General features: G+C 43.6%; 1 protein-coding gene across 5 annotated transcripts in view; it reads right to left on the bottom strand.

Moving 5' to 3' along the window:
* The window catches only part of MYOF (myoferlin), a 154,222-nt gene that overhangs the window by 52,715 nt on the left and 78,884 nt on the right, over nt 1-22,623 (bottom strand). For all 5 annotated transcript variants that reach the window (XM_030334291.1, XM_030334292.1, XM_030334294.1 and 2 more), the window contains 6 exons: nt 12,812-12,989; nt 11,445-11,569; nt 8,474-8,580; nt 5,749-5,941; nt 4,450-4,605; nt 1,622-1,753 (listed from right to left, as the gene is read on the bottom strand). In XM_030334291.1, the coding sequence (XP_030190151.1) occupies nt 1,622-1,753; nt 4,450-4,605; nt 5,749-5,941; nt 8,474-8,580; nt 11,445-11,569; nt 12,812-12,989 (891 nt within the window). The remainder of the gene's footprint in view (nt 1-1,621; nt 1,754-4,449; nt 4,606-5,748; nt 5,942-8,473; nt 8,581-11,444; nt 11,570-12,811; nt 12,990-22,623) is intronic.

Here is a 22,623-nt window from a genome sequence, read left to right as displayed (position 1 = left end):
AGCCTTTATGGAGCCTAAAAGTTCTGTGCCTTCATCCCCTCTGGAATATAGTGGGGATGAAGATCAAGATCTTTCTGGAAGCCCAGGTTCAGTGGCAATGACAGACTTTGGTTTACAGGGCATTTCTTTCTAAGTTGGAACTTATAAATCTACAAAGGTCTGCTCTTCACTCTGTCAACCATCAAAAAGGTTGTGATTTGCCAGTGGTGAGTGTCCCTGTTGGGGTGCAAGCTGAAATTTCCATTTTTCTGCTGATGAGCCCACTGCAAAGATGATTTGCAAGTGACAGGGAAGTTTGACTGAGGTTGAAGAAGGAAGGAACAAGTCTGAATAGACGCTTGATGGGGAAATTGGGTTCAAGCAACCACAGTAGTACCTGTCTCAGATATGGGCTCTGAGCCTTGAAAGGAGATAAGCTTCAGGAAGTAGCTGAAGAAGCTATTGTTACAAGGGGCTGTGAGACTTGGGGGCATGCGCATGGCTTCTCTGGTTTCTAAGTGACAAGGACACAGAATGGAGGAGCAAGGTGTTCCCACTACTTCTGCTTGGAGGCAAGCATGGCTAGAATAAAATCCAGGCAAGGAATTTGGCAAGACTGTTAACACATGTGAAGCACCTCAGAGACCGCCAGAAATCTGGTAGGGGATGCAGGGTGATGGTGGATTCTGTAGAGAACAGAGGTGTGGTTTTAGCACAGGAGGGCAAGAACCAGTTGAAATGTCCATTATTGTCGTTAACGTGCCCCTACTGGTACTCATAGGTTGTGAGAATCTAAGGAAACTAGTCACGCAACTAAGATGTGTGGATCACCTCTTTAATGTGAGTTGAAACTAGAGTCTGAGCTATCTAGTCTGAAAGATCTAGAAAGGGTGAAATGGAGCCCTGGACTGGTTGATCCTTGCTCAGTGCTAGCTAGCTTCTCCCAGCTGAGCTCCAGCCTCAGAGCTGGAGACAGGCCGATGCCAAGAAACCCTACGTGAATGTTGGAGCAAGCGTCTCCTGCATGTGCCCTGATGCCATGACTCCACGTGGTCCAGATGACTGTGCATAAGTATCAGACATTCCGGGCCTTCCGTGTGGCTTGCAGCACACCCTCTATTGATCTCCAGTGGCACTTCCGAGCCTGCTCTGTAAGGGCTCTGTGTGTTTCCTATGTATCTCACTGTTTCTCAAAGTGGTCCACTGAGGTCTCATATCCACCCACCCTGGAATCACTGCTGGTGCTCATCCCTAACTCAGTTATAGAATCAGAATCTCCCGGGTGGCCCTGGCAGTCCGCATGGTCAACAGGATACCCAGTTTTACCATCACTTAGAGAGGTTTCCCTATGTGAGGAATGAGTCTTCTGTGGTGCAAAGACCCCCACTCCCCAAGCACACCTCTCAAGGTCTGCACCTGCCCAGTGTCCTCATTCCTGGGTTGTCTGTGTATGAATCACTCTGGTGGGTCCGTCCCAGTGTAGCCAATCTTTCCCTATGCCCCCAGAGGAAGGTCCCTCAGATGGGATTCTAGGTAGTGCTGATGCCTGTGGCTGTTTTTGATCTGTGAGCGTTTTCTCTAAGGAGGACATGTAAAAGGACTCCCCCACAGAAAGAAAAGATAGTCATGTCATGAAATGTACCATTTCAGCAAAGACGGTGAATGTTCCTTCTGCGAAGCTGTTGAACTTCTTCTCAACGGCACTCAGGCCCAGCCAGATGTTCACCCGCAGCTGCACAGGCACCTTGGGTCCGTGGTTGTTTTCCCGCGGATACTGTGAGATGCACAATAACACTGGCTGTAGCACACGCGGTGACGTTAAGTTCAAGCCACAAACAGACTGAACATCCGATCACTATTCTGTTCTCCCCAGCCTACTTTTAAGTCAGTTTAGTTAAAATGTTTCCAAATGACCCTACAGCAGAGATTGTGATAACAACAAAAGCGGTGGTTGTTGGGGCGCCTGGGTGGCGCAGTCGGTTAAGCGTCCGACTTCAGCCAGGTCACGATCTCGCGGTCCGGGAGTTCGAGCCCCGCGTCGGGCTCTGGGCTGATGGCTCAGAGCCTGGAGCCTGTTTCCGATTCTGTGTCTCCCTCTCTCTCTGCCCCTCCCCCGTTCATGCTCTGTCTCTCTCTGTCCGAAAAATAAATAAACGTTGAAAAAAAAAATTTTTTTTTTTTAAATAAAAAGAAAAAAGCGGTGGTTGTCAAAATGTAATCCCTAGACCCCTGTGTGTCCTTGAGACCTTCTCAGGAGGTTCACGGAGTGAAACTATTTTCCTAATAATACTAACGTGTTACTTGTCATTTTCTGCTGTACTGGCATGGGCACTGAGGGCACAACAGCAGTGGTGGATAAGACTCTGGGCACTGCAGCAGGAACTGGGGCAGTAACACCAAACTGAACCTGTGGTGATAGTTTTCTTCATCACTCGCAGTAAAGAAAAGAAATGCCAGTTTTAAATAAATCAGTAAAAGTTACTAATCTTTTTAAAAAATTTTTTTTTTCAACGTTTTTTTTTTATTTATTTTTGGGACAGAGCGAGACAGAGCATGAACGGGGGAGGGGCAGAGAGAGAGGGAGACACAGAATCGGAAACAGGCTCCAGGCTCTAGGCCATCAGCCCAGAGCCCGACGCGGGGCTCGAACCCACGGACCGTGAGATCGTGACCTGGCTGAAGTCGGACGCTTAACCGACTGCGCCACCCAGGCGCCCCAAAAGTTACTAATCTTATCAAATCACGATCCTTGAGTATATCTTTTTCTTTTAACTTTTTTTTTTTTTTTTTTTTTTTTTTTTTAAGTAAGCTCCATGCCCAAGCTGGGGCTTGAACTTATGACCCTGAGATCGAGTCACATGCTCTACTGACTGAGCCAGCCAAGCGCCCCCTTGAGTACGTTTTTAAAATATTTTGTGTGATGAAATGGAAAGTATACACAAATTATTTCTGCTGCATATTACTGTATAGCTTGTGAAAAATCTCTTATGCAGTTGTTTGAAATGTGAACTGAATTAGCCTTTTTAAATTTACTTTTTAATTTTTTTAATGTTAATTTATTTTTGAAAGAGAGAAAGAGAGAGCGCGAGCAGGGGAGGGGCAGAGAGAGAGGGAGACACAGAATCTGAAGCAGACTCCAGGCTGTCTGAGCTGTCAGTGCAGAGCCTAACACAAGGCTTGAACTCACAGACCGTGAGATCATGACCTGAGCTGAAGTCAGACGCTTAACTGACTGGGCCACCCAGGCACCTCTGAATTAGCCCTTTTATTTTTTTATTATTTATTTATTATTTTAAAAAATTTATTTGATTTTTTTAATATGAAATTTATTGTCAAATTGGTTTCCATACAACACCCAGTGCTCATCTGAATTAGCCTTTTTAAAAAATGTTTATTTATTTTTGAGACAGAGAGGGAGAGAGAGCAAGAGAGCGAGAGAGCAGAGGGGGAGGGGCAAAGAGAGAGGGAGGCAGAAGATCCAAAGTGGACTCTGTGCTGAGAGCTGAAAGCCCCATGCAGGGCTTGAACCCATGCACCATGAGATCATGACCTGAGCCGAAGCTGGACGCCCAAATGACTGAGCTACCAAGATGACCCCTTTTTGTTTTTTAATGGAAACCTTTTTTACTTGAAACAGTGATTGACAGACAAAAACGGCCACTCAGACTTAGGTGTGGGGCAGACGTTTTTTTTGAACATAAACCAAGTGAACCTGTCACTTCAAGGAGGATGACTGACTGTATTCTATAGCCGATGATAGAAGTCAGTCTTCCAAGTAAAAGCAAGTAAGAATTTTTTAAAACTTGTAGCTGTCATGGTGAACTTCATAGCATCCTGATACATAAAGACTTTCCTGATGAGTAATATTAATAAATGTGATTTTTTCCAATGTCGTAAGATAAAATGTGTCAACACTAGGAAAATCTGCATAACTTCATGAACTAATATTTTCTAAATGATCAATGCTAAATGTTACAAAATCAGGGATGGATAAAAGAACCATTCAAAGTACAAGAAAAACCAATGGATTTCAATGTAGCAGAGAATGAAAAGGTCATTGATACAGTTTCAATTCCATACTGCAAATAGCCGTTTAGAAGCTACTACTTGAGTCTGGTGTTGTATCAAAGATGTGTATCCACAATTATCTGAAAAAGATATTAAAATACTCCTCCCTTTTCCAATTACATATCTATGTGAGGCCTGATTCTCTTCATGTACTTCAACCAAACAACTTATTCCATCAGATTGAATGTACAAACAGATGTGAGAATCCACTTATATTTCTGTGAAGCCAGGCATCAGACTACTCTCTGGGAATTATCACTCCAGGGGAAGATGCCAGAATGGATAGGAATTGATCATGATTGCCCTAGTAGTCCTTCAACGGTCAGAAAATAAAGCAGCCCCTTCTTGGGAATGTGGGGTTTGCATGTAAGTATTTCACAGGACACGGTGTTGAAGCCATACCTTCAGCAAGATGGTCTGGGTTTTCCCACAGTATTTCCCAGATGCGTTCTCACCACTGGTGGAGTATAAAACCTGATGTGCAGGAATGCGTGCACAGGCCAGTCTTTTCTCTCCCCGGATCATCCAGATGATAATGTCAGGCATACTGTTCTGTGGCTGGTCACATGGGTGGATGGAAAAGTATGCAAAACTGGAGTTAGTCTAAACACAGAGGGACTGGAGACCCTGCAGGCTGGCTCCTCAGGGCTCCCCTTAGAAACTCTGTGATTAGGGCTCTGTCTGAATTCCTGAGTCGCACATCTTCTGGGACCACAGAGTCTGTAGGGCGGGGAGGCAGGCTGTGGCTGGTCCAAAGGGAATAGAGTGAAGCAGGGTGGGGGCGGTGGCTTCACCTGCCAAAAGTCTGACCTACACAGCTCTGAGAGGTAGATTAGGAAATACCCCCTCTTTTCTTGCCATCAGTAGTCAAGGGTTATTGGTTTCATATATTTCACTGGACACTGACCAAGTATCTCCACCTCAATCCAATATTTGCCAAATCTGAAATATTAATTTAGTCTTTTAAATCCCCTTTTTTTCTGATTATAAAGATGATATAAGTTGTCACCATAGGGAATTTTGAAAGTACCAAAGCATAAAAAGTAGAAAATAAAAATTACTTATAATCGCATGTTTTTTCAAATGTATTTTTATCCACAAATATATTATGATCCCCGCCCACCCGAATCTCTGAAGGTCAATAGGAAGGGTCTTATACTCTCGTTTTTCCAGTACACAGAGGTTAACGGCAGCCAATATTTACCCAGCACCGCGATGTGCCCTACACCATGCTAAGCCCTTCATACTCATCATCTAAATACAATGCTATGAAGTGAGTACTACAATTATCCCATTTTATATATGGGAAACTGAGGCTTAGAGAGGTTGCCCAAGGTTACATACAGTAGATCCAAGATTCAAAACCAGGTCTTCCCGGTCCCAAGAAAAGGTGGCACTTCAATCCTCTGTGCTACATAGATTTGCTACTTTCTCCCTCTACTTGACATACTCTCTGATCTGTCCACTTTGAAGATCTTTCCAGAACCACCAACTCAAAATTCTTCTGTTCTCACTTCAGTGATATTCACCCTTTACCCATTACTATCCCAGCCCAGTAACTTCTTGGTCTCACCTCTGTCAGATTTGCTCAATATCCAAGATAATATACTACATTCTCTTACCACCTTCTCTATCCTTGGTGCCCCTCCACAGAATCCCTCTTCCATATCAAGTGACCTTTGTGTAGTTTAAAAGTCCTACCTCTTCAGTCAGCTGCAGCAGTTTATCAAGCCAGTCCTCAATTTCCGCCAGCGTGGACTTCACCTCTGTGGCCTCAGACCTCATCCTCACAGCTGCCTCGTGTATCTGGGAGAGAGATCGGGACCGCAACTTTCGGATCTGAGTGTCAAGAATTGTGACATTAGCTTTTCCTTCCATGAGAGGCAACGTGTACCTAAAAAAGAAAAGAAACAGATAATCTGTAGAATAGCTTTTCAGGCCTCAGAACTGTCAAAGTCATTTATGTTTGATTTCCATCTTGCAAGCCACACCAGTTTCCTGACTCATAAGCATGACCAGGTTTAAGCCGAAGTTGAGTGTATGTGGCATTGGCAGAGCAGACCTGTCAGACAAACCCTCCTTACTCTCACGAGGAATGCAGGGGGATTAAAATTCCAAAGCAAGTTCTTGGGTTTGACTCAAGGCCCATGGAGTCACTGGAGAGAAGATGGCAACAGCTGCAGCCTTTGGGAGGAACAGGCCTTCCCTTCTTTTGCTTCTTAAAACTACTGTGCAGACCCACAAAATGAAGGAGGGGAAGGCAGATTACAGAGCATTTAGCAGAAGGGTTCTTAAGGACCATACACCCCTAGGCAGTCCTAGGGTGGAGGGGGGGCGGGGTGCTCAGGAGGTCTGCAAATCCCTGGAACTTATTTAAAAAGTCAGGCAGTGTGATGTATGATGAGGACGACATGCTTTGCAGCTATCTGGGTAAAAATCCTGGCTCCACCATTTACTAGTCCCGTGATGTGACCTTGAGCAGTTACTTAATCTCTTCTTTCCCTATCTTCAAATGCATGAAAATATTGGGCTGTTGTGAGAAATAAATGAATTAATATATGGAGAGCATTTAGAACACTCCCTACTGCAGAGTAAGGTCTGAATGAGGTCATCAAGCACTGTCTTCTTCATCGTCATGGTCTCATTAGATATTCAAAGGGGCCCATTAGCTCCCAAAAGGTTAAGAACCACTTGTGTAGGCAAAGCTCCCATTAAAGTGAGAAGTCTAGAATGGCTGAGTTGGGGCCAGAATTAGCCTTCTTCTGCAGGGTCTTCCTCTCACTATGGCAGCTGGTGGGGGCCACAGGGTGAGGTTGTCATCAATTCCAGGAAGTTCTACTCACATTGTCTCTACTAAGAATTTCCATTGGTTTGAATTTCCCCTAGCTTCTTAAATGGAGGAAATCCTAGCATGACTTCTTTTAAACACAAGTTTCCTGATACATGAAGTTAAAAAGATTCCATTTGATTTTGAAAACACAGTTCACATCAATTGGGTACTTCAAAAACTGTGTAAATAGGTCTTTCTGTGTTTTGCTCAGCAAATCCTAAAATTCATAGAATTTTCTACCTGAAGGTATTACCAAATGTTTCTATTTGGTCACATTAGTTGTTATGGCAATGCATTGGAAAGGTTAAGTCCCTGGAATGATCTGAGGCAAAAATGCATATGGAAGCAGCTAGCTCAAAAGTCACATTTGAGACGTTCAATAAATAGAAGTTGACTGGGTGTAGCATGTAGCAGGAAAAGTTGTGTGGATAAACCCCACCCTGGGGGCGCCTGGGTGGCGCAGTCGGTTAAGCGTCCGACTTCGGCTCAGGTCACAATCTCGCGGTCTGTGGGTTCGAGCCCCGCGTCGGGCTCTGTGCTGCCTGCTCAGAGCCTGGAGCCTGTTTCTGATTCTGTGTCTCCCTCTCTCTCTGACCCTCCCCCGTTCATGCTCTGTCTCTCTCTGTCTCAAAAATAAATAAACATTAAAAAAAATTAAAAAAAAAAAACCCCACCCTGGACGTTAGATGCATCGTTCACCCCCTTGGGCCTCTGTTTTCTCATCCATAAAATAAAGGGGACTGGGAGAGATGACCTGTTAGGACCCAGATTTAAATTTTCTGAATTTAAGCGAGAGCCCACCAGTGCTTTGATTTCAGCTGCATTTCAATGACCTAGCTAAACCACTAGAAGGCATAAGAAGACCTGGAGACTGAGGGCATTAGCCCCGAGGGGGACAAAAAAAAGCGGTCCTGTTTCTTGCTGCTTGTGAGACGTTTTCAATATGCTTTTCTTTTGGAATTTTCCTGTCCACTGCTCTATCAGCCAATATTTAAACTGAGTTTGGAATGAATCACTTCCCCTTTTGAGTTCCAAATGCCCAGAGTTCTGAGCTGTTTCTCTAAGTCACAGTTCTAAAAGGTTCTCCGGCTCAAGTCAAATCTACTGGCTTTGGGAAGGGAGCCTTAGATACAGTCTCTTAGGCATTCAGCAAAAAAAAGCAAGTAAAAAGGCTACTTCTAAAAATGTGTTTGTGCATTAGGAATGTGATTCTGAATGGCAAAATCAATGCTCCACCCCTAGACCCCATTCTCTGTGGGAGCCAGGCTTCACCCTTCTCCAGGAGCGGGGCCCACAAGCACAGGCCAGCATCCTCCTTCCTTGTCCCCACCGCTTGCCTGAGGCTGCCCTGGGATGTTTCCTTCAGGGCCCTCAGCCTCCCCAGGCTGCTTTAGAATTGGCACCAAATCAGAAAGTAGAACTTTTCCTGGTGGTGATTCAGAGACTCCTCCCAGTGACTAGGGCCTTTTGAGAAGCTTGACTAGTTCAAATTCATTTTTTCAGGCCAACACTGGGAACAATCCTAGAGGCTCTCCTTACGGTTTCAGGGAGGAGAGCATGACTGGGAATTCTGAGATAGGAACAAGATCACTGTACCTTGTGTCTTCTATAACTTCGTCGATCAGCTTCAACCATAATTCGGCCAACTGGTTTGCAGGAATTTTACCTTGAATCCCTGATTTTAGAGCCTCTGTGTTTGATTGCTGGAGAGTTTGGAAAGAGAGGAAATAATCGGTTAATTGTGCGTCATGCCATTAAACCTAGTAAAGGTTTAATGTTTCTTTTCAAGAAAAAATACACAAAAGACTTAACAGAAAAACCAGTGCATTTAATTTTTTACGTTTAGTAATGTTCACCATAGCTTAGCACTATTTACTTTTCTTCAAAAGGCAATCAACGCTGACATCTATAAGTAACAGGGCAATCTTTCATATATCCTTGACCTTTGAAACCATGTAAATATTTTATGTATTTAAAAAGTAAATAAAATAAAACCAATAAAGATGGGAGAAGGAATCCTACCATGGAATATAAAACAGAAACAAATGAACTATATGACTACACCAAACTAATCCAAATAACTTTTGAACACAGTATTTTGATCATATACTCTCAGTTTAAAGAAAAAAACCATTGGGGTGCCTGGGTGGCTCAGTCGGTTAACCCATTGGGGCACCTGGGTGGCTCAGTCGGCGGACTTTGGCTCAGGTCATGATCTCATAGTTGGTCAGTTCGAGTCCCGCATGGGGTTCTGTGTTGACCGCTCAGAGCCTGGTGCCTGCTTCAGATTTCTGTGTGTGTGTCTCTCTCTCTGCCCCCCCCCCCACTCACTCTCTCTGTCTCTCAAAAAAATGAATGAACGTTAAAAAATTTTGAAGAAAAGAACCATGAACATATCAAACTCTAAATTTGTTTGTTGCAGTGGTTTATCTATGGATATTAGGATTGAACAAATGAGCAAATGACGTTTCTCACTGTTGGAGAAAAGAGTTATAAATATAGAAATAGGGAAGACTAGAACAAACCTGTGACATTAGAATGGATTTGGAGTTAGGCTTATAAATTCATTGCTTTTCATATATTGATAGATCTAGAAATAAATCACACGTGAATATGTGTGTGCATGTGCCCATCATTAAGTCTGTCCACTGAGAAGGCCTAGAAGCAATGGCATCTAAATAGTAGTGAGCATCTAATACCCAGATCTTGGTTTTCATATGATATTCCCGCTAAGAGGAAACAGAATTCTTCAGAAAATTGGCGATTTGAGAATTAGGGCAGAGCAGTACAAGATGAGCCCAGAACATACTATTGTGTCACTTGGAGCATCTGCTGACACAGATTGAGAGAGTGCCCACCATGATCATCAAAAGTCCTGATCATGGAAAGCCACCATGTTGTCCAGATCAGCATGGAATAAGGATAGCCTGATCAATGCTGAGGAGAAGAACAAGGAAGAAAAAGGCCTGAAGAATACCCAAAACATAATCAGAATAGAGGGTGACCAGTTCTTTACTAATTTCCTTGAGACGGAGGACTGGAAGTTAATACCACAAACAGGCTGCATGTCAGGTGAACAATTATGCTTAAGTTAACTTAAACTACAATTCTCCTTCAATATCATCTTTATAATATAAAACAATATATATTTTTTAATGTTTATTCATTTATTTTGAGAGAGAAAGAGACACAGAATGAACATGGGGGGGAGGGGCAGAAAGAGGAAGGGGAGAGAGAATCCCAAGCAGGCTCTGTGCTGTCAGTGCAGAGAGAGACATGGAGCTCAATCTCATGAACTATGAGATCATGACCTGAGCCAAAATCAAGAGTTGGCTGTTTCAATCCATAAGAGACTCTTAAATACAGAGAACAATCTGAGGGTTGATGGGGTGGGGGATATGGGAGAGAGGAAAATGGGTTATGGGCATTGAGGAGGGCACTTGTTGGGATGAGCACTGGGTATTGTATGTAAGCAATGAACCACAGGAATCTACCCCAAAAACCAAGAGCACACTCTGCACACTGTATGTTAGCCAATTTGACAATAAATTATATTAACAAAACAAAAAAAAAGAGTCTGCCGCTTAACCAACTGAGCCACCCAGGCGCCCCCATAAAACAATATGTTTAGATTTTGCTGTGGAATCTTAGATCAGGTATATTTCAGGACCCCCACATGTATTGGTCTTACCCTGACAGAGGTTAGACCTTAGAAAAAATTAATACTAATATAATCTGGAAATCAAAACACTAATCACACCAATTTAGTATCTTTGACTTAGAAATATCCCAACCATGTGCCCCTCCTCATCAATATCAACTAGATGGAAAATTACAGATACCACATCTATGCAGTTTCTGCCAGAGGGCACTCCCAACCTCCAAACAAGGAAAGTTCCCTCTAATTTACAAAAAGAGCATAAAATGTCAGGCTCTGGTTCCTCTGAGCCCACCTCTTCCCACAGTGGAGATTTTTACTCAACAATAGAGCTCTAAGGGCTGCATATTTCTGTTGGCATGAGCCATTCTCCACACCACTCCTAACTGTGGCAGAACCTGTGGGTTGTCCTCCCACTTCGATATCCACCCCCTTCTTCCTCAGGAAGAGAACTTTTATCTGGCCTATGCCAACCCAAGCATAAGACGGCACTTCCCCGTCCCCTTAGAGTGAGATGTAGTTGTATGACTGGATTCTGGCCAATGGAAAATGAGTAGAAATCAAGTGTGTGACTTCTGGGTCTTTCCCTCCAAGGGAAAGGCCTGTGCCATCTACTTCCCCATTCCTCTTCCCTCAGGCTTGAGGGCAGGCTTAGTGGTGAGCAGCCTCAACCATGCAGACAATGACAACTCCTTAGTGATGGCAGAGCAACAAGAGGGAAGGAGTGCAGGTCCCCAACATCTCTGAACCTCCATGCCAGCCTGGGATCGCTGATGTCAACTGTTACTAAAGAAATAGCTCTTATCTTGCTTATCACTATATTCTGATGTCACTTACAGGGCCTACCTTGTAACTAATACATAATTCACTCTGTCCAGTGGAAAGGAAATATAGAAAAGATAAACTTACCAGCCGTTCTGCCATGGCTAGGAGAGTGTTCACCGCATCCAGGCGATGACTAATGTCCTCCCAGTATGAAGTCAGGGTAACAACTGGCTTTGTATGGGCCCAAGGCAAGTAATAATAGTAGTTTCCTGGTGTAGAACATTGAGGGTCAGTGAACATTGGACACTTAAACAACATGTCTATTAAGAGATGTGCAAAATGGGCTACAGGTTAATCCATCCATATGCTTGGGGAATGGTTTGGGGTGACCTTGTTTTTAAATTCTATCCAATGAAGCCACCAAGGGATAGACAGAAAGTTTTTTATTCATTCAACCTGTTGTGAAAATCTCTCTAAAATACCCTAGTAAGCCGAACTCAACAATTTTAGGATATTGCAGTGGTTCAGGATCACCGATGATTACATAACACTGCAGCAGAAAATAGAGATGGGAGTTTAGATTATATGTGTTTGTACCTGAAAAGTGCTATCCTAAATATTTTTGTTGGAATTGGGGCAAGAGAAAAAATGATTTTCTATTTTGTAAAGCATGGATTCATGGGGTTTGGTATTACTTAGAACCTTACAGGGATTAACAATTACCAGCCAACTTTTTTCTAGTACATTTTATATTTTCACACTGCTTGTACAAAAATTAGGTAAAAATTATGGCAACACTGTTGGAACATTTGATCAGAATGTCTCTCTCCTTTCTATATACTCTTAAACCATTTGTTGATATCTTTACTTGCGCATTCTCATACTCCACTTTGTTATTTTACACACTAGAATGTATACTCCTTAAAAGTAGAGACTGTTTCTCATCCATGTTTGTTCAAACACAGCTATTTAATCCTCACAGGAGCTCTGGAGAAGATAATGAAACTGAAGGTAAGAATTGAGTGATGCAGCTAAGGTCAATTGAGTGATGCGTGCTGGAGAGTAACAGAATGAAGACCGGAAGCTTGATTTTCCAGGACCTGAGCCAGTGTCCCATCCATTTCAACTACTTAATCTAAGAGCAGTTTGGGGGCTTGGTAGGGTGGAGTTGGGCAGGGTGGGAGCTGACTCTCACCAGGTGGGAACTCTGGGGACCTCAGAGTTCAGCAAGTCACCATTTTGTGATTTTACAAAACAGAGCCAGTGTGAAAGCTGAACACGGCAAGGGGGCTGGGGTTCAGACCCTGGCAAAGGGCCTGCAACTTCTTGGGTTTGACCTGTCTTGAAGGTGCTCGAACTCTAGCCACCTGTCTTCCCCATTTAATCTTTTCTTTCCACTAAGCATATGCTGAAGATAATGGCTGCCAAAGGGAGAATATGTTGGATGCTTCTTGTCCTGTGATGCAGCCACCGTAAACTTATGAGAAGAGGATGGTTAGAGGCAGTCTTACCATCAAATACGGCACGGCTGTATTGAGTAGTTGATGCCAAAGGCTTACAAGTTGTGTCAAACTTGTTGCCGTAGTTCCCAATGCTGACTTCAAACTGAATGGCCTCGCCAACATCTTGCAACATGGTGGCTGAATGGAACACGGCAGACAGGCTATACTTCCGCCTTCGTTGGTATTTCTGTAAAGTATGGACAGACGTAAGGCTCAGTGAAACTCCTTTTGCTCTTATTTATATGTGGGTGTCTAGCAGATGTAATTCTAAAACTAATAATTAGTATTGAATTAAATGCCAGTAGAGAATGTTCTTAAATCTAGCAGTTTTTCTTGTACTCATACAAGTGGGCAAAGATAGAAGTACCAGGATATTCACGGCAGTGTTGACTGAAATAGAGAGAAAAAAAAAAAAAAAATGAAAGCAATACAAATGTCTAGCAATAGGTCACTGGTTAAACAAACTATGTTACATCCATATAATGCAATAAAGTTAGTAAAAAGGTAGATTCATATGTGCAAATGTATTTTAAGTGAACTCATTAATTATATATTTTAATATTGGCATATGCATGGAGAATGTGTAGAATAGAAATAAAATTGTTGACGGTTATATTGGGAAGGTAAAAAGATTATGGCTAATCGTACTTTCTAATTTATATGTTTTTAATTTTTTGAATTGCTTGAGTATTAATTTTCTTTTTTTCTACTTTTTAACAAAATGTTTATTTATTTTTGAGAGAGAGAGAGAGCGTGAGGAAGGGGCAGAGAAAGAGGGGGACAGAGGATCCGAAGCAGGTTCTGCACTGGCAGCAGAGAGCCTGATGCGAGGCTCAAACTCACGAACCCTTAGATCACGACTTGAGCCGAACTCAGACGCTTAACTGACTAAGCCACCTAGGTGCTCCTTTAGTATTAATTTTCAAATAAAAAACAACAATAAAGATTTTTAACGTCAGACTTTAAAATTAACTGAATTTAGGTGAACTTGTTTTCCTGTTTTCTGAAACAGAAATCAAACGTTATTTTTTCCTTTCTCTCTTTTTAAAAAAATTACCGGGGGAGCGCCTGGGGGACTCAGTCATTTAAGCATCCGACTTCGGCTCAGGTCATGATCTCACGGTTCATGGGTTCAAGCCCCGTATTGGGCTCCCACATCAGACTCTGTGCTGACAGCTTGGAGCCTGGAGCCTGCTTCAGATTCTGCATCTCCCTCTCTCTCTGCCCCTCCCCCGTTTCCACTCTGTCTCTCTCTCTCAAAAATAAACATTAAAAAAAGATTACTGGTTTATTGAGTGTGTGTGTGTGAGGGGGTTGAACATAGGGCCAAAAATGACCGCACCGAGGATCTTTCAGCCTGGCAGAAATGACCATGAGCCCTTCAGGCCTTCCTTAATCCGAGCACATAAAGTCTCCTGAATCCACAGATTGCTCAGATGGCATCTCTCCTTCTTTGTGGATCATATCCTCACTGATCTTTGGGTACTCTGCCTTCTTTAGTCAAACAGAGCCGTGCAGGGGTTGAAATTGCTGTACCTCATTACGTTCTAGGCATACTGCCACTTAATACCGTCCACATCTAGACTCTGTTCCGGATCTCCATCGGTATCCAATCTCTGTAGACACTTGTCAAGCTTAGGGGTGAGAATACCAGTGGTTACACTTGGCTACATGCTTCACTAGAGGGTTCATGGAGACCCATGAGTGATAATACTCAAATTGTTTGACGAATTTCTCACTATGGCAAGTTTACTTTGAAAGCCCTTAGAGAAGGAACTCCCAGATCTGGAGTCCTTCAATTTGAGATTTGGAGGCCACATTGCTATCAAACTTTGGCATATGCTGAATCTTATTGTCGTTGGATTTGCTCTTTTGCATTCCCACCTTGCTACCAATGTGTGCAGCATAATCTACGTAGCAACGTAATGACACACTTCACCTTTAAGGAGCTAACAAAAATTGGGGCACCTGGGTGGCTCAGTCGGTTGAGCGTCCGACTTCAGCTCAGGTCATGATCTCATGGTCCGTGAGTTCGAGCCCCGTGTTGGGCTCTGTGCTGACAGCTCAGAGCCTGGAACCTGTTTCAGATTCTGTGTCTCCCTCTCTCCGCCCCTTCCCCGCTCATGCTCTGTCTCTCTCTGTCTCTCAAAAATGAATAAACATTAAAAAAAAATTGTTTTTCAAAAGAAGCTAACAAAAATTACGTGATCCCAGTAGGATATTTGTCAACCGATTTCCTTTTCTTTTGTTATTCATCCATACCATGGCCTTTATTCTATTAAATGTATCACAATCATGGGCAGTTCTTCTGCCTTGTATGATGTAAGAATATGTTCTTTCATTCACAGAAGTGCTTGGACGACAGTATCAAAAATTTCTTTTTTCAAATTGTGGTGAAACACACATAACATAAAATTCTCCACACGAGCCATGTTTAAGTGTGCAGTTCGGTGGCCTTAGGGACGTTTACATTGGTGTGCTACCATCACCACCATCTATCCACAAAACTCTGCCCATCTTATAAAATTGAAACTCTGTACCCATTAAACCCCAACTCCCCATTCCCACCTCCTTTCTGTCTCTCTGAGTTTGGCTACTCTGGGTATCTCATGTAAGTCAAATCAAACAACATTTGTCCTTTTGCGACTGGCTTATTTCACTTAGTTCAATGCCCTCAGTGTCTAACCATGTGGTAGCACATGTCAGAGTTTCCTTCCTTTTTAAGACTGAAGAATTCTCCATTGTACTGTTGAAAGATAAACTGGGGCATGTTGAAAAGTTTTAAGATTTTATTTGAGCAAACATAGATTGGATTGGGCAGCGACAAAGCAGAAGCGGTTAAGAGTGCTCCACCTACAAGAGCTGAGGAAAGACTTTCAGAGAGCAAATGTGGAAGGAAGGCAAGGAAATTATTTGACTGGCGCTGGCTTAAGTGGTTGCATTATTTGGGAAAGTCTAGTTGGTTATTTGCGCTTCATTGTCCTTTGGTTTTGATTTCTTTTTTTTTTTTTAATTTTTTTTTCGTTTATTTATTTTTGGGACAGAGAGAGACAGAGCATGAACGGGGGAGGGGCAGAGAGAGAGGGAGACACAGAATCGGAAACAGGCTCCAGGCTCCGAGCCATCAGCCCAGAGCCCGACGCGGGGCTCGAACTCACGGACCGCGACATCGTGACCTGGCTGAAGTCGGACGCTTAACCGACTGCGCCACCCAGGCGCCCCGGTTTTGATTTCTTAACCTGGAAGTATTTACAGGCCTAAGTTCTGGTTTGCTTATGTAGGCTGCCCAGGCATTACGGCCACTTCTGTCTAATGGCATCCTTGTTTAATAAGTTTAGCAGTGTGTATATACCACATTGGTCTGTTCATTCATCTATCAAAGGATTGCTATCAATGGACGGCTTCTATCTTTTGGTTATTATGAATAATGCTGCTATACACATGGGTGTACAAATATCCACTTGAGTCCCCGCTTTCAATTCTTTTGGGTCTATACACAGCAGTGGATTTTGGAATCACATGGTAATTCTACTTTTAACTTCTTGAGGACTGTTTTAAGAACATCTGACAGGGACTGTAGTTTGTTGTCTTGAAGAACCACAGGACGTGCCACTATTACAAAGTCTCTGTTTTGGTTAAAAGGATTTTTGACATGGTACAATGGAAACCCTCAATAGGATTTCATCAGAAATCCTTCTGGGTTTCAATCTTTCTTGAAAGTCTTTCCAAAACATTGGTTTGAAAACTTAGCTGCGTACTGAATCACCTGAAGGGCTTTGAAATATTCTTATAGCTGGGTACCACATCCCAGAGACTGCCTAGCACTGTGAATTAAAAATTTTTCCTACTTACATTAGTCCACCGTCACTTTGGCAGAGAGGGAGTTGGAGACTTTTATCGCTTGTCAGGAGTCCCTTTAACTATCCACAACTAAGCCTCCTGAACTATCTATCCATGGTTCAGGAATGCTGTGGAAATTCTGGGTTTGGTTTAATTGTGTGAAAATTAGAAAGCAGGAAGTTATTTGTATTAGTCAGAACTTCTATATACAGCATAACTTCTTTGTAAACCATCTGGGATGATCTAAGAGAAGGGAAGGAGCAAAAATATGAGACATAATTTGGGGCCTAAGTCAGGGGTCCCCCAAATGACCAGCATTTAAGCTGGTGCCATCTGCTAATACAGAGGGTGCAGAGAAGAGAGAAAGTGCATGGGGAGGCTGTGGAAGGGGTGGGGATGCCACTTCCGGCTGGGCTGGCTCTGCCTTGCACACCTCTACGTGGCCACGATTGCATTAGATCTCCCTGGGTTTTCCTGAGCATAGCTCGCAGTCACCTGCACCCTGGTAGCACCCTCACCCTGAAGAGTTTGAGCTCTAAGACAGTAATTTGGGTTTTGGCCATCACCACACCTCCCAACAGAGCGGCCCACTCTGTGAGCAAGCCGCCCAAGATGGAGCTGCAAACTGGGTCGCTTCCCAGGTCCAAACTCCACAAGGGGCAGGGGATCTACATCTGCTCACCTGCCCCAGAGCCAGGCTCTGAACTGTGAAGCCTAGAATTCCGCCCTCCCCTCAGCCCTTTCTCACTTCCCCTGTGCCTCAGGGCTCAAAGAGGGGGAGAGAAGAAGGAACAAGCAACATAGTTTAGAAAAGTCAGGAGCCTCAGCTTTTGTTCCCTGTGTTGCCTTTGGGCAAAACTGCTCCTAATGGGGAAAGTTAAAGAATGTAAATTATAATCTAGTGAACACTGACGGATGTTTCTTTGACTCTGTAGGGCCTTGGGGCTCTCTTTCCAATCATCAAAGACTGGTGTGTGTGGTAGGTAGATGCAGGTGGTATCAGAGTTTTAGGAGTAAATCTGGAGAAGGTGTGATTTTTGTCAAGCAGAATACTGAAAAAGGGGTAACAAGTAACAGCTCTTAAAAGTGGCCGGGGGACCACCAGGAGTGGGACATTAAGGATCAGTGACAAGGAGACTGTGCCAAAGAAAACTGCCCGACTCGCCACCTTTGGTCTATTTACTAAAGGCGGCTGACAACTAGCGGAGCTGGTGGAAGAATCTGAACATGTTATTTCAAGCAATATTTGTTGAGCACTTATGTAGGCCAGACGAATGGGAGAACTCAAGGAGGTTCTAACTGAGCAGAAGACAGAATGCATGTTCATAAAATGGTCCCAAAATATGTTAGGTCACACACGAGAAGACTGGGAAGGAGTAGGGTGGAAGTGGTCTAGGAACAGATCCCAGATGGTGGAGACAAAACGATGGCGTCCTTTAGTGACTGGGCAGAGGTTCCAGAAGCCAGCAGGTGTCTGAATAGAACTGGGATGCCACGCTTCATCTTCTTCTACCTGCCTGATTCCTTAGGGAGGTGGCCACAGGTGGAACCCAGCTGCATCTCTTCAAGGGTCTCTCAACTGGAGCCAGTTCAGCTCTAAGGAGGTGGGGCAGCTCTATGGCGACTGAGTAGGAAAAATTCACTCTCCCTCCTGTGTTCCTCCTTTACTCTCACAGGACTACCACACTCCGAACACTTCTGATACCAGACGTGTAGCGGATTTTCCCACACCACGCAATTCTGCAACACCAGTTGGGTGTCCTACAGTTGAACTCAATTCTGACACTATCTACCCAGAGACAGAACGTCTCAGTCCCACAAGACTGCCCCATCCCCACTTCAGATCCCAGTCGAAAGTCCAGGTTCTGATCGATTGGGTATAAATTGGAGGCTCCCATGACTTCCTCCTCAGAGTTGATTAACTTGCTACAGCAGCTCACAAAACTTGGGAAAGCAGTTTACTTACTGGTTACCAGTTTATTATAACAGGATATGATAAAGGCTACAGGGGGACATCCAGATGGAACTGCTGCATAGGACAAGGTATGTGGCAGGGACGCGGAGCCTCCACGTCCTCTCTGGGCACAGCACTCTCCCCAAACATGCATGTATCCACATCCCAGAAGCTCTCTACATCCTGTATTTTGGGGATTTTTTATGGAGGTTTCATCACATAAGTGTGATGGATCATTAACTCAATTTCTAGCCCCTCTCAGGAGAACAGGGGGTAAGGCAGAAAGTTCCAAGCTTCTAATCATGGCTTGGTCTTTCTCATGAGCAGCTTCAAACTAGGAGCCCATAAGAGTCACCTCACTAGAACAAAAGACTCACCTACCACCCAGGAAGTCCCAAGAGATTTAGGAGCTCAGCGTCAGGAACCAGAGTCAAAGAGCAAATACTAGCACTATTATTTCACAGCAACCAAGTCGCCCTCTTGAACACGACCAGAAATTTCACTATTTGCGTATGACCTGGAACATGGGATCTTTGGAAATGGGAAAAGGGTCAGGATCATCTTCGAGGCCGATGGTTCCCAGTGGTTACACAAATCTGCTCATCTCACTCTCTTACCAGGCTCCTGGTTGCCTGCACTGTGGCTGTGTCTTCAGAATCTCAGCTCCTCTCCTGCTTTTTAATGTTACTGGGATTTTAGTTTATAGATTTCGTTTTTGCTTTTATTAAATTTATGACATAAGCCATTTTGCTATCTGGGTTTAATTATTTGGATCAAAGAAAAGTAACTTTGTTTTCTATTTCAGTTTATAAAAAGCTGTTCTTTTATACTGTTGACATATACTGTGGCGACTGTATACCGTTGGCTCTTTGTTTTTTGAGTTTCTTTTTGGTTTTATTTTTACTAAATCTATGACACAGGCTTCTTTGCCTGTATGTGTTTAATTATTTGGAGTAAAAAAGAAAAAAGAATTCAGTTTTGCATTCTAGCTATCATACTTTGTTGAGTCTCTTCCTATCCCTTCCTTCTCCCCCTCTCTATTACGAGTGCTTAAAATAAAAAGAAAGGCCATGAACTTAAATTCTGTTCTGATGACAGCACAAAGTAAAGAGGCACTGTAATTGCTGAGAACCCATGGCCGCATTTCTGCCTAAACCCAAGTTGTAGCTGGACTCTTCAAGAGCCAATCTATAACAACTCAAGTCCAGAACCACCCATGCCATACCATATGTCTCCATAGAGGCCTTTGGGGGGTTTTTAGCTATTTTCTTGCACGATCCTGGAAGTAAATGGCATGTAAGCTGCTCCACTTTCCCACCCACCCTCTCTTCTTTTTCCTTTTTCTAAATTTGTTCTTAAGATGTGTTACGATTCCTCACCTTCAGAATTGATGGCGGTATGGGGTGGATAGAAAGACTCACACCAGGATCTTATTGACCAGGGGAATTTGTTTTGACTCTGTGTCTCTTTAACAAGTAAACAACCAAAACAAAATGAGTATACATTACATGATCCCACAACATACACTTCTTATAGAGATTCGTCTTGATTTATGACCTCATCTGCAGAAGTAAGGTTGGAAAAGTCAGGATAAGTCCAGCACTCAAGGTCTTCAAGTGTCCCCTGTTGTTACTATGTTATGGTAGATTTATCATTTGCAAGGATTATGTTCCTGAGATCATAGCAAATCCCGAAAGTCAATAATGTCACAATATTCTATCATTACCCCCATGAAATGTAACAAAATAACTGAAAACTCTGGGGGGCTGCTTCAGACCCTATGTAAGAGTTGTGCACCGGTGTCAGGAATAGAGAAGCACAGAGCCTCACTCTCATGGACATGCAGACTGGGTGATGGCTAGGTGCACTGACCAGCACTCACACACCTGCTTTTCTGCACACCTGACTCAATTTCTCACCTCAGCAAAATCACTCCTCGCTACACATCAGAAACTCCGGGATAACTCAAGAGTGGTCAACACCATTAATGCTAAATCCAAGAATGGCATTATGGCACCATTGGTGGCATGATATAAGTCGCAAATGGTATTATTTATGTGTCTGTATATCAGTGGGAATAGGTAGGATGACAAGGAGTAGAGTGATGGAGAGACACTTGATAATTTCTTGAAGACTTATCTCCCAAGAGTTCTTAACATAATCTGGCCTTTATATCCACTTGTTTGCTAGGCTGATTCAGGAAATAGAAGCAAGTGCCCTAGAATTTTTTATTGGATACATTAATGTATAAAAACTGGGAAAACTATGACTTAAAATTTCTAAGCAGTTTCTGATTCTAGGAGTCGAGATATGAATTCACATTCAAGGCAGACCATTGCTTTGCTCAGGAAACTTCTTTGGACGGACCTTTAACTATAATATAAAACACACAGCTACCGGGGTTCTTTCACCATTTAAATAACCTGACTTCAACTGTTCCATTTGGTCACATGCACTGTTAAGTGTATGTTTTAGCCAGAACTATGTTATAATCTGTGCTCGTAGAGGGGGGAGAAGTGATCCTTTCCCTGTGAGAACTGGGACTGATGCCCTGTGGCTTGCCGGTGGTAGGTGTAAGGTTCCTTCCTGAGGCTGAGGGGTGGAGACAGAGGTAACCTGTGAAAGAATGTGTGGCCCAGTCTTCTCTTACAGGGGAAGACATAGGCGCTGGATTGAAATCTGTGTGGCTCATGAATAACTGGACTCCTAATGTTCCAAACACACCAGGACCGAAAAATCCAGAATATACTGCTTTGGACTCTAACCTCCTACTATTGTCTTCTTGGGAGTCCATGAACAAGGCTACAATGGTCTGGGGGAGAAGGGAGAGTTTCCTCTAAAGGGAGTAGATATTTTCCTTGTCACTCATCCTGAAAGGGGCAAATCTCACAACAGGCAGACATGAAACTCCTAGAAAGGAGAAGGCCTTGTTTGGCTGGGAATTCATGGCACTTGACACGGACGTTGAGGTGGCCATGTGTACAGGGTGGTGTTGGGAATAGGGGCAGGTGGGGAGCCGAGTCCTGCCACAGTAAGCAGGCTAGAGAGAGACAGGGAGGCCAACTGCAACAGACCCAGAAAGCTGGTCTGAGCCCAGAGCTTTGAGATTAGCCATTTCAAGTTACTCATTTCACGGTTTCCCTACTCTTACCTCTTACTGGAGGTAAAAGTTTTTCTAAAATTGCCGTTTGGTTTCTGACGTAATGTGGAGACATAAGAGAAGGGTCTATCCCAAACCTGGGACGGAGGGGAAGGGGAAGGAGACAGCTTCAAGAAGCTTGTTGGGTCAGGGGTGGAATCCAGCAAAGAGTGGCCCTGGGCAGAGAGCCATAAGTGAGCTGGATGCTCTGGAAAACAGTTCGGATTTCCGGAACACATAAGCATCAACCCGGGATAGGTGGGGGAAGATGTGGTGTACACATACAAAATGGAATATTATTCAGTCACGAGAAAGAAGGAAATCCTGTCATTTGTGACGACATGGACGGACCTGGAGGGCATCATGCTAAGTGAGATAAGCCAGACCGAGAAAGACACTGTATGATATCATTTATATGTGGAATCTAAAAAAGTCAAACTCTGGGGCGCCTGGGTGGCGCAGTCGGTTAAGCGTCCGACTTCAGCCAGGTCACGATCTCGCGGTCCGTGAGTTCGAGCCCCGCATCGGGCTCTGGGCTGATGGCTCAGAGCCTGGAGCCTGCTTCTGATTCTGTGTCTCCCTCTCTCTCTGCCCCTCCCCCATTCATGCTCTCTCTGTGTCTCAAAAAATAAATAAACGTTAAAAAAATTTTTTTTAAAAAAGTCAAACTCATAAAGACAGAGAGTAGAAGGGCAGTTACCAGGGGTTGGGGAATTGGGAAGATGTTGGTCAAAGTGTACAAACTTGTAGTTAGAAGACAAATTCTGGAGATGTAATGCAGTGCGTAGTGATTATAGTCAACGATGCCATATTACATGCCTCAAAGTTGCTGACAGACTAGATCTGGAGTGTTCTCACCACAAAAAAGAAATGATAATTATGTGACAT

Source organism: Lynx canadensis, chromosome D2, assembly GCF_007474595.2.
Source record: "Lynx canadensis isolate LIC74 chromosome D2, mLynCan4.pri.v2, whole genome shotgun sequence".
NCBI lineage: Eukaryota > Metazoa > Chordata > Mammalia > Carnivora > Felidae > Lynx > Lynx canadensis.
Note: the sequence above shows the minus strand (reverse complement) of the source record. Positions and strands in the feature narration are given on the sequence as shown.